General features: G+C 48.8%; 1 protein-coding gene across 1 annotated transcript in view; it reads right to left on the minus strand.

Annotated features, from left to right (window-relative positions):
- The window catches only part of tmeff1a (transmembrane protein with EGF-like and two follistatin-like domains 1a), an 18,851-nt gene extending 6,702 nt beyond the window's left edge, over nucleotides 1-12,149 (minus strand). Inside the window, exons 1-3 of the mRNA XM_068567964.1 lie at nucleotides 11,523-12,149; nucleotides 5,682-5,791; nucleotides 1,439-1,568 (exon numbers count right to left, since the gene is read on the minus strand). Coding sequence (XP_068424065.1) covers nucleotides 1,439-1,568; nucleotides 5,682-5,791; nucleotides 11,523-11,664 — 382 coding nt within the window. The 5' untranslated portion in view covers nucleotides 11,665-12,149. The remainder of the gene's footprint in view (nucleotides 1-1,438; nucleotides 1,569-5,681; nucleotides 5,792-11,522) is intronic.
- Between the last annotated feature and the right edge of the window lie 478 nt (nucleotides 12,150-12,627).

Consider the following 12,627-nt stretch of genomic DNA (forward strand, 5'->3'; position numbering starts at 1 on the left):
GCTTCCTCTAGTGCTTCCTCTAGTGCTTCCTCTAGTGCTTCCTCTAGTGCTTCCTCTAGTGCTTCCTCTAGTGCTTCCTCTACTGCTTCCTCTAGTGCTTCCTCTAGTGCTTCCTCTACTGCTTCCTCTAGTGCTTCCTCTACTGCTTCCTCTACTGCTTCCTCTACTGCTTCCTCTTCTTCCACTGCGTGTGAGTCTCTCTGTCCTCGGAGGCGACAGATCTTGAGGCGATTCATTTCAACTCAACACTGATCTGAAGAAGATCAAACACAAAGGTCCATTTCCTGTTTCCTTCCCGGTTGGAAACCAGAGAGAAAGACAAAGAGCAGGAGGAGGAGACGAGGCTCAGAGTGGTTCCACTCCAGGAGGTTCACTGTGGACCTTTCAGATGAAACCAAGACACCTGAAACTGTTTGGTCACAAAACATCAAGAAGAGTCTGGATGCAAAGCCTCAAAACACAAACTAAAGAAGAGTCTGGATGCAAAGCCTCAAAACACAAACTAAAGAAGAGTCTGGATGCAAAGCCTCAAAACACAAACTAAAGAAGAGTCTGGATGCAAAGCTTCAAAACACAAACTAAAGAAGAGTCTGGATGCAAAGCCTCAAAACACAAACTAAAGAAGAGTCTGGATGCAAAGCTTCAAAACACAAACTAAAGAAGAGTCTGGATGCAAAGCCTCAAAACACAAACTAAAGAAGAGTCTGGAGGCAAAGCTTCAGGTCACTAAAAGACTTTTCTCGTCTCCTCTTCCTATAATCCTGCTGCTTTCGTCCTTCTTCAACATTAAGGTCTAAACGCAGCGCTCCGGTCACAGGAAGCATAAATCTCGGGCGAGGAGATTGCAGCAGGAGGGAAAGAGGCGAGGGAACCGGCCGGGCGGGGCAATCAGACCGGAGCGCCGGCGGCGGCGCCTCCTGGGAAATCAGACCGCCGGCCCCGCGGACGGATGCGACCGCCACCGATACTGTAAGTTCACCCCGACACATTTCTCCAGATGAGAACACAAGACGTCCGACCAGAGAAACACCACACCGCTGATTCACTGCCGCTGGCCGCCGCTACGTCACCCTGCAGCCGCCTCCTGAGTCTGAGTCTGGAAGCTGTTAGAGTCCACGTGTGTGTGTGTGTGTGTGTGTGTGTGTGTGTGTGTGTGTGTGTGTGTGTCAGATTTGGCGCAATTTGGACACGCTGTGCATTCAATAGCAATAAACATTGAGTCCAGTGTTCCCATCCAGTAGATCATGTGATCAGGACATCGTGGATGTTTCTCTAGTCTCTGGTCATGTGACTTGTAAACAACCAATCGGTGTTTAGACCAACAGGAGGAGAGCTAGTAACGTTAGCAGCACCGCTAACAGAGAACCAACATTTCATAAAGCGAGCTATGATTTACGGTTTATTAATTCACTTCTTGGTGAACTCCCGGCAGACTCACCGGTGGAGCACGGCCCGTCGGACGCCCGCGAGATGAGCCGCTGCTGCTTGCAGGACGCTTGGCGCCGGTAGCACTCGTTCTGGTAGGTGTCGCCGTTGGAGCCGCACACGGGGATGTAGTTTTTATGACACTGGAAATTATAACACAAATAAATGTTGATTAAGTCTCAATGTGAAAGATGGACCTAAAAAAAACAGAGGAGTCGCCCCCTGGTGGTCAGGAGAGAGAATGCAGCTTTAACACATGAAGCATAGACTTCTATACAACCAGAGGAGTCGCCCCCTGGTGGTCAGGAGAGAGAATGCAGCTTTAACACATGAAGCATAGACTTCTATACAACCAGAGGAGTCGCCCCCTGGTGGTCAGGAGAGAGAATGCAGCTTTAACACATGAAGCATAGACTTCTATACAACCAGAGGAGTCGCCCCCTGGTGGTCAGGAGAGAGAATGCAGCTTTAACACATGAAGCATAGACTTCTATACAACCAGAGGAGTCGCCCCCTGGTGGTCAGGAGAGAGAATGCAGCTTTAACACATGAAGCATAGACTTCTATACAACCAGAGGAGTCGCCCCCTGGTGGTCAGGAGAGAGAATGCAGCTTTAACACATGAAGCATAGACTTCTATACAACCAGAGGAGTCGCCCCCTGGTGGTCAGGAGAGAGAATGCAGCTTTAACACATGAAGCATAGACTTCTATACAACCAGAGGAGTCGCCCCCTGGTGGTCAGGAGAGAGAATGCAGCTTTAACACATGAAGCATAGACTTCTATACAACCAGAGGAGTCGCCCCCTGGTGGTCAGGAGAGAGAATGCAGCTCTAACACATGAAGCACAGACTTGTTGTGGTTTCTCGTATCCTGTTCTTTCAGCTCAGACGAGCAGGTTTCGTTCATTCTTCGTTGCGGTTCGTGTGAAACAACTCGACTCCTGGCCGGCTCACATATCCGAGTTCAGAAATCTATATTCTATTAACTCTCAGCCATCAATCATCGATCCTCTGCAGAGACGACCTCTGCTCTGCAGGCGACCTCTGCCACAAACACTTCACAACTCCTGTGACGTTTGCTGCAGCTCAACGGAAACACACCGATGAATGAATCCAGTTCCAGAGCCGAGAGCGACAGAGTCATGAGCTGAGAGAGAGAGAGAGAGAGAGAGAGAGAGAGAGAGAGAGAGAGAGAGAGAGACAGAGAGAGAGAGAGAGAGAGAGAGAGAGAGAGAGAGAGAGAGAGACAGAGAGAGAGAGAGAAAGAGAGAGAGAGAGACAGAGAGAGAGACAGAGAGAGAGAGAGACAGAGAGACAGAGAGAGAGAGGGAGAGAGAGAGAGAGAGAGAGAGAGACAGAGAGAGAGACAGAGAGAGAGAGAGACAGAGAGACAGAGAGAGAGAGAGAGAGAGAGAGAGAGAGAGAGCAGCAGGACGTCTTCCTGTTGTCGTCCTCAAAGCTGCTCTCTCTCTACTTCACGTTCAAACCTCCAGTCAGGACATTATTAGATTTGAAGCATTGAAGCATTGAAGCAACACGTTTGTGGTTCCTGCAGTTTTCATGTCTCACATCATCATCATCATCATCATCATCATCATTTCAACACTGAGACAGCTCATCTGTTGCAGCAGCTCTCTTCCTTGTTTTGTCGTCTTTACACTTTTGTGAATTTTGCATAGTTTCTATATTAATTCTACTCTTATTTCTAGTTATATATATTTATATTTAAACTAAGAGGCATTAAAATCAGGTCATGGTAACCATAAAGTTCTTAATTATTCAGGATGATTATTTAACAATAAGAGAAATGAAACAAATTCATGAACAAAGATGGTAATGACCCCAATAAATGTAGACGAGTGCTTTGTATCTCGTGTGGCCTCCGTCATGCTCCCAGTGCACTGCATGGCCACGAGGGCCATGAGGGCCACGAGGGCCACGAGGGCCACGAGGGCTATGAGGGCCACCAGGGCCACGAGGGCCACGAGGGCTATGAGGGCCACCAGGGCCACGAGGGCCACGAGGGCTATGAGGCCACGAGGGCTATGAGGGCCACCAGGGCCACGAGGGCTATGAGGGCCACCAGGGCCACGGGGGCCACGAGGGCCACGGGGGCCACGAGGGCCACGAGGGCCATGAGGGCCATGAGGGCCATGAGGGTGTTTATTGGCCAGTTGGGTCGCGTCCCTCTCCTGTCGTTGTTGTTGTTGTTGTTGTTGTTGTTGTTGTCAGTCAGCTTTCCTCAGACGGCATTTGCAGCAATCAAGTCAACGCTGATTCATTTGTCACATAACTTCATGAGTTAGTTTAACCCAAAACCCTGATATACTAAACCTCACAAAGTAGTTTTACCAAAGCTATGATTACAAAACCAAGATGGCCGACGGCCAAACACCAAAATGGCGATGACAAGAAACCAAGATGGCGGTCCTCAAACCAATGGGTGACAAAGTCTCCTTCTCATTAGTCAATGGGTGTAAACCAGCTTGAAACCAGCTTCTCAAGCCCTGAACGCGCCGCTGAGTCACCGCCATCATAAAGAGACTTCTTCTTCTCTGGAAGAGGAAGTAACCCGATGACCTCTGAAGGTCTTTCCTCCCCTGCTGTGACCTCTCGTCGCTCTCGGCTCGGTGGAAGCACAACACTGAAACACTTTCCCTCCTCGGGTGAAAACGCGAGCATCCAAACACAAAGTCATTAACGAGCGATCTCCAGCAATGAGGGGAAGGTCCACGAGGTCGTAAAGCTGCTGACACACGGTGGTCATCGAAGGAGACCAAGGTGAGCGGGTCAGCACCGCGATGGAGCTTCACTCGTCCAGAGTCCAGCAGCACAATGGACACGGTGATGAGACGAAGAGGAGCGCGTCCCCGAGGAAATCACTTCCAGCGACGCAGAATAAAGAATTAAAGTCCAGCTGCATCATTATTGATCACATCACTGGAGATTAGACGTCTGCTGCCGGAGGCCGAAGGACGACGCTGCTTCCTGTCCTCTGCTCGCCTCCTCGCCTTCCTCCTTTCCTCTGCTCGCCTCCTCGCCTTCCTCCTTTCCTCTGCTCGCCTCCTCGCCTTCCTCCTTTCCTCTGCTCGCCTCCTCGCCTTCCTCCTTTCCTCTGCTCGCCTCCTCGCCTTCCTCCTTTCCTCTGCTCGCCTCCTCGCCTTCCTGACAATAGTGACACTCTTCTCCATGTATGAAGAATTGTTAAAGCTGCATTCTCTCTCCTGACCACCAGGGGGCGACTCCTCTGGTTGTATAGAAGTCCATGCTTCATGTGTTAAAGCTGCATTCTCTCTCCTGACCACCAGGGGGCGACTCCTCTGGTTGTATAGAAGTCTATGCTTCATGTGTTAAAGCTGCATTCTCTCTCCTGAGCACCAGGGGGCGACTCCTCTGGTTGTATAGAAGTCTATGCTTCATGTGTTAAAGCTGCATTCTCTCTCCTGAGCACCAGGGGGCGACTCCTCTGGTTGTATAGAAGTCTATGCTTCATGTGTTAAAGCTGCATTCTCTCTCCTGACCACCAGGGGGCGACTCCTCTGGTTGTATAGAAGTCTATGCTTCATGTGTTAAAGCTGCATTCTCTCTCCTGACCACCAGGGGGTGACTCCTCTGGTTGTATAGAAGTCTATGCTTCATGTGTTAAAGCTGCATTCTCTTTCCTCACCACCAGGGGGTGACTCCTCTGGTTGTATAGAAGTCTATGCTTCATATGTTAAAGCTGCATTCTCTCTCCTGAGCACCAGGGGGCGACTCCTCTGGTTGTATAGAAGTCTATGCTTCATGTGTTAAAGCTGCATTCTCTCTCCTCACCACCAGGGGGTGACTCCTCTGGTTGTATAGAAGTCTATGCTTCATGTGTTAAAGCTGCATTCTCTCTCCTGAGCACCAGGGGGCGACTCCTCTGGTTGTATAGAAGTCTATGCTTCATGTGTTAAAGCTGCATTCTCTCTCCTGACCACCAGGGGGCGACTCCTCTGGTTGTATAGAAGTCTATGCTTCATGTGTTAAAGCTGCATTCTCTCTCCTGACCACCAGGGGGCGACTCCTCTGGTTGTATAGAAGTCTATATAAATGACTCCTGTGGTTGAAAAGAAGTCTATATAAATGACTTCTGTGGTTGTATAGAAGTCTATATAAATGACTCCTGTGGTTGTATAGAAGTCTATATAAATGAATCCTGTGGTTGTATAGAAGCCTATATCAATGACTCCTGTGGTTGTATAGAAGCCTATATATGGGTTGTGCGCTCACCTGGAACTGGCAGACACACTTCAGCTGAGCGCCGTCGTCTCTGCAGACGCCTCCGTACCGACAGCTGGAGTCGTCACAGACTCTCAGGTCGCTCTTCTTCTCCGACAGATCTGCAACAGAGAAGCACACAGAGGGTTAAACCAGCATCACCTCCACCTGCTTCACCTCCACCTGCTTCACCTCCACCTGCTTCACCTCCACCTGCTTCACCTCCACCTGCTTCACCTCCACCTGCAGCGATACTCTCACTAGACTCATTCTGATCACTGCAAAATAAACACTCGTCTCTTTTTCATGTTGGAACATGAGGACAAAATGCACACACACACACACACACACACACACACACACACACACACACACACACACACACACACACACACACACACACACACACACACAGGTAATAACAGTCCTCCACAACTCAGAAATGTGCAGCCGACTTAAATTATCCACATTTGCTTTGAGATAAAAGCCACAGAGTCCTGTATGTGTGTGTGTGTGTGTGTGTGTGTGTGTGTGTGTGTGTGTGTGTGTGTGTGTGTCACCACAGCTGAGTGGGCTTTGAGGAGCCGTGTGATGGTCTGTAATTACTGTTAGAGGACCTCCATTATTCCTAAAAATGTCGCAAAGAGCTGGGAGCTGCAGCTCAGCCCGGAGAGAGAACAGTTCCTCATGTCTTATGTGCTAATACTTTATGGTCCATAATAAATAAGATAAGATCTCCCTCTGACTCGTGAACTCCTGAAATAGACCTGAAGTCTTCCCGTCACCTTTACTGGTGTTTACAGTTCAATCTTTCTCCGCTAAAAGCTTCTTTTCTATCTGTGCTGTTTGTCGTCGTCACAGTTTAATCCATGAACTCGGTATCATGATGGTTATTAATAGAGGGGTGAACAATGACAGCGTCGCTGCTCTGTGGACTCAGACCATGGCGTATGAAGGAGGATTCATCAACCGGCGCTTCTCTTCACTCTGATGGTATTTACGACATTTTCAAAAATCCATTTAATACTTTTTGAGCTTTATTTCAAAATGGTGCACTTAAAAAAAAGTGCCGTGGAAATAAAGAGAGACGTCCTCAAAGCAACAAAACGTTGTTGATGTTCTTCTGATTCACCGCTCTCAATATTTGGGCTGTTACTGTTAATAGAAAAGCTATTTGCAGATGTAAAGCACTTCAAACGATAAATCTGGGTCTGTTTTATTTCACAGGCGGCGTTCTCTCTCCCCGGCTTCACGCTGCCTCTTTACAGGCTCGTGTTATGGGCTGTAAAAGCAGCAGGACGAGTCTTTTTCAGCCCATTTCCTTTCACCTCGCAGTGAAGCCGGACAGCAGGACAGCAGGCAGGAAGCAGACGGGGATCGGGTTCAGATTTGAGATTTTAAAGCTCTTTTTCTGGCGCCGCGTGAACCTTTTGGGGATATGATGTGTTTTTAAAGATGGCGACTGTCACTTTGAGGACAACATTGTGAAGGAACAAAAGGAAACGTTTACAGGAAGGAAGATGTGCAGAGATCCATCATGTTGGTAGCATGAGACAAAGCTCCAAACAGCTGATCCTCACTCAGCAGCCAGGACCACCTTGACCTGTCCAACAAGGCAGACACTGAGACAGACCAGAGTCCTGTAAGGAACCAGACAGACCAGAGTCCTGTAAGGAACAAGACAGACCAGAGTCCTGTAAGGAACAAGACAGACCAGAGTCCTGTAAGGAACAAGACAGACCAGAGTCCTGTAAGGAACAAGACAGACCAGAGTCCTGTGAGGAACAAGACAGACCAGAGTCCTGTAAGGAACAAGACAGACCAGAGTCCTGTAAGGAACAAGAACAAGACAGACCAGAGTCCTGTAAGGAACAAGACAGACCAGAGTCCTGTAAGGAACAAGACAGACCAGAGTCCTGTAAGGAACAAGACAGACCAGAGTCCTGTAAGGTACAAGACAGACCAGAGTCCTGTAAGGAACAAGAACAAGACAGACCAGAGTCCTGTAAGGAACAAGACAGACCAGAGTCCTGTAAGGAACAAGACAGACCAGAGTCCTGTAAGGAACAAGACAGACCAGAGTCCTGTAAGGAACAAGACAGACCAGAGTCCTGTAAGGAACAAGACAGACCAGAGTCCTGTAAGGAACAAGACAGACCAGAGTCCTGTAAGGAACAAGACAGACCAGAGTCCTGTGAGGAACAAGACAGACCAGAGTCCTGTAAGGAACAAGAACAAGACAGACCAGAGTCCTGTAAGGTACAAGACAGACCAGAGTCCTGTAAGGTACGAGACAGACCAGAGTCCTGTAAGGAACAAGACAGACCAGAGTCCTGTAAGGAACAAGACAGACCAGAGTCCTGTAAGGAACAAGACAGACCAGAGTCCTGTAAGGAACAAGACAGACCAGAGTCCCGTAAGGAACAAGAACAAGACAGACCAGAGTCCTGTAAGGTACAAGACAGACCAGAGTCCTGTAAGGTACAAGACAGACCAGAGTCCTGTAAGGAACAAGAACAAGACAGACCAGAGTCCTGTAAGGTACAAGACAGACCAGAGTCCTGTAAGGTACAAGAACAAGACAGACCAGAGTCCTGTAAGGAACAAGACAGACCAGAGTCCTGTAAGGTACAAGACAGACCAGAGTCCTGTAAGGTACAAGAACAAGACAGACCAGAGTCCTGTAAGGAACAAGACAGACCAGAGTCCTGTAAGGTACAAGAACAACTCCAACGTGACACCTTTCAGGCACAAACTCTGTTCTTGTGCCTCAGAGATACTTGACTAACACCAGTTCTGCTGTTTTTTTCTCTCACAAAATCGATCTGGTTTCGGTTCGTCCACCGAGTGGGAATCTGTGGGAAATAAAGTGTTAGAATAAGGCCGGCCGCACACGCGGTCCTGGACGGGTGACGGCGCATTGCAGCAAAAGTTGAGCCTCGGTCAAGTTTTTGTGGAGCTGCATCAACAGACTGGAAAGATTGAGAACATCGTTTAGAGAAGCAGCGAGGAGGAAGACAAAGAAGCAGGGCTGAAAGTACTGACAGCTTCAAAATATATGTGTGTGTGTGTGTGTGTGTGTGTGTGTGTCCCAGACAGAAAGGGCCCATCATGACTTGACTTCTGACACCTATTATCTAAACTGTAAGGCCTCCATGAAAAGGCTTTTAAGGGGGCTGCCATTTAAGACTCATTAAAGAGAGCTGGGTTGTGTGTGGGTGGTGTGTGTGTCTGCGTGTGTGCGTTTGCATCTGTAAAAAACAAACTAAATACAGAAGCAACTTTGACAGACACATTGCTGCAAGGAAACTAGAGCTAACAACAGCAAGAGTGCTGAAAACAAGATGGCCGCTTCTAAAACTAAACTGGATCAATACGTCTTAATGAAGGTGAAGATGACGAGGACGGGACGTAGGTGAAGGAGACAAGGACGGGACGTAGGTGAAGGAGACGTAGGTGAAGGAGACAAGGACGGGACGTAGGTGAAGGAGACGTAGGTGAAGGAGACAAGGACGGGACGTAGGTGAAGGAGACGTAGGTGAAGGAGACAAGGACGGGACGTAGGTGAAGGAGACGTAGGTGAAGGAGACAAGGACGGGACGTAGGTGAAGGAGACGTAGGTGAAGGAGACAAGGACGGGACGTAGGTGAAGGTGACGAGGACGGTCGGGTGAAGGTGACGAGGACGGGACGTAGGTGAAGGAGACGAGGACAGATAGGTGAAGGTGTCATGTGACGTTGTTAAACGGGCGCATCGTTACAAGACGAGAGCTGAACACATCAGGTGAGTCTTTCCTGAGAGGAGAGCACTGAGGGTTCTTCATGTGGTCCTCCTGCTGTAAAGACCTCGCAGGAGGACACACTTCTCCTGGATGTGAACTTTGTTAATCACCCGTCTGTCTTCACCAAAGCGTTCCCGGCTCCTCGGCTGCAGGATCCGTCACAGTGATTCGTCAGCAATCAATCGGTGTTGTTTTTGTGGTGAAGCATCTTTTCTTTTCTCCTCTTCAGAGCGACAACGAGCGGCCGAGAGGAGCTTTTGTCCTGCGGGCGTTTCCACGGGCTGTTTACGAGCCCCTGAAGGCACCACGACCCCCCACTGCTCCCCAGAGACAAAGACTCATTCAGGGTCTCCAGTGATCATAGAGCCGGCCGGTTCTCTGAACGTCTCTCATTTGCATTTTCTAATTTCTAGCTCTGAGGTTGTTTTTATTCTTCCAGCTTTTCCCTTCTTTCACCGGCCGGTGGTCTCTTTGACCTCGTCCTCTCGACCTCGTCCTCTCGACACCACCACCCGGTTATTGATCTGAAGTCCCGACGCGAGCGCAGTCTGACTACATGTTCACGGCTCCAGCGTCTCCTCCTGAAGACAAAAGGAGAGATTTGGCTCGAAGATGCTGAAGAATCAAACTGACGGATGAATGAAAACATCGACAAAGAAGCTGAGCAACGAAGACAAACGAGCGGAAAGAGGAGTTTTAAATTTAGAGACACAAACGCTTTGTACTGCAGTTCAGAGGGAAGCTTCTCCTCCACGCTGTGGAACGCTTTCAGGAGGACGCCAACGGTGTGTCGGCTGGTTGTATAGAAGTATGCTTCATGTGTTAAAGCTGCATTCTCTCTCCTGACCACCAGGGGGCGACTCCTCTGGTTGTATAGAAGTATGCTTCATGTGTTAGAGCTGCATTCTCTCTCCTGACCACCAGGGGCGACTCCTCTGGTTGTATAGAAGTCTATGCTTCATGTGTTAGAGCTGCATTCTCTCTCCTGACCACCAGGGGGCGACTCCTCTGGTTGTATAGAAGTCTATGCTTCATGTGTTGAAGCTGCATTCTCTCTCCTGACCACCTCATCTTCTTCTTCTTCTTCTTCTTCTTCTTCTTCTCTCATATTCATGAGCTGCTGAGTGACGTCTAACACTCATGAACATGACTTCAGTTTTCAGCCTTTACATATTTAATAAAAGCTAAAGAGAGACAGGATAACACAGCTCATGAATATTAATGGTTGTGAGGACTGAAACCCGTCACACATTTCATCATCTTCATCGCTCTTCATCCTGAATGTTCATATTTAAATGAAGTGATCAATACTTTGTGTATTCTCATTATAATCATGTTGTTTTGTTCTTTATTGTTTATCTTCAACACGACGTGAAGAACCAGAAAGTTTCTTCTTCTCGTAGAGATTGATGTCCAGTTTTCAGAATAAAACAGTTTTGTCTTTAAAATGATGAATAATCTCTTTTGTGTGATTTATTAATAGTTGTTATTGTTGCCATGGAAACACAATATGAAGCATAGTTCGGTTGTAAAGTGATGAAAAATCCTGAAATATCATTTTAAACATCACAACAAACCAGATGTTTTATATCACAACTTAAACCTGATACATGATGTTTAAAAATCTCTCTGATTATTGATCAGCCATCAATGAATCAATAATATACTGTACTGATTAATTTACTCAAACGAATGAATCTATGACGTCACATCAAAGTGTTTCAATGTTGGAGAAATAATCAAAAGTGAAACGATTTAAACTGATTATGTTTCCTTTCCTCTCTCCTATGTCCTTCCTCCTGTTTGTTTATATATATATATATATATATATATATATATATATATATATATATATATATATATATATATATATATATACATATATATATATATTAAAGCCTGATTGTTGCGTCATCAGCTGGTCCAATAAGGTCACGAGACACTTGATGAATCAGACTTTAGACTTAAATGATCTTTAATATTTCTTCTCTGTGGTGGAGCTTCAGCTTCGCGGAGCTGCACGCGGACTCATTCAAGATGATCTCGCGCATGCTCGTGCGCGCGCATCTTACCTGTGCAGTCCTTCCCTTTGCCTTTGCACTCCCCGCTCTGCGGGTACGACGCGCGCGCCTCGGGCCGCTGGAGCAGCAGCGCGAGCAGGCCGGCGGACAGCAGCACGCGGGCGAGCCCCGCGGGCCCGGGGCCCGGCTCCATGACGAAGATGAGGATGAAGGTGGTGAAGGTGGTGTGTCCGACCGCCGGACACGCGGCACCCCCCTCCCCTCCTCCTCCTCCTGCCCTCGGTGCAGGGGATGGAGGCGCGCAGTCACGCCGCCTCCTCCGCCTCCTCCCCCGGTGAGGCTGCCTCGCGCTGCCGGAAGAAGAGCACCGCGGGCGGGCTGAAGATGGAGGAGCGCGCGCCTCTCTGCCTGGAGCCCGCGCTCAGGGAGCCTCGGAGAAGCTCCGGTTCGTCCCGGGAAGAGGAGGCAGCGGCGCCATCCGCGTGCCTGCGTGGCTCTCTGAACACAGCGTATGATACGGGTCCTGCTGGTCCTGCTGGTCCTGCTGGTCTCCCCTCTTCCTCCCTCCCCCCAGGCCGCGGCAGACCGGTCTCGGGCTGCGGGACGAGGCGACGCGCTGCTCGGGGATCCGACGGGACGGAGACGTGGAGCGAAGAGAGCCGCGAGCCGAGCCCACAACAAAGAGATCCGGACCGAGCAGGAGGAGGACGGGCAGGCTGGTCACGTGGGAGAGGAGGCGGGGGGCGGGGGGCGGGGGGGGGGGCTCCACCTCCACGCCCCCAACGCACGCGCGCACGCACACCAAAAGCACAAAATAAACGCAAACGAGACAGAATGCAGAAATACAATGTTTTTAAAGGCTCTGCAGCGGAAAGATCATCTTCATCATCTTCATCATAAAAAAGATGAAGAGCAGCATTGGGCAGGATTTAAAGTAAAGAATAATGTACTAAATGAACATCATGCTGTATAGAAGAAGACGTGAAACTAGAGATTGAGACATAAACTCATGTTTACAATGTTTACTGAGGGAATACACCAAGAGAGAAGTAGAGTCACTTATATAGACTTCTATACAACCAGAGGAGTCGCCCCCTGGTGGTCAGGAGAGAGAATGCAGCTTTAACACATGAAGCATAGACTTCTATACAACCAG

The sequence above is a fragment of the Clinocottus analis genome, unplaced genomic scaffold (assembly GCF_023055335.1).
Source record: "Clinocottus analis isolate CAN_PGR_092001 unplaced genomic scaffold, fCliAna1.0.p SCAF_11, whole genome shotgun sequence".
Classification (NCBI taxonomy): domain Eukaryota; kingdom Metazoa; phylum Chordata; class Actinopteri; order Perciformes; family Cottidae; genus Clinocottus; species Clinocottus analis.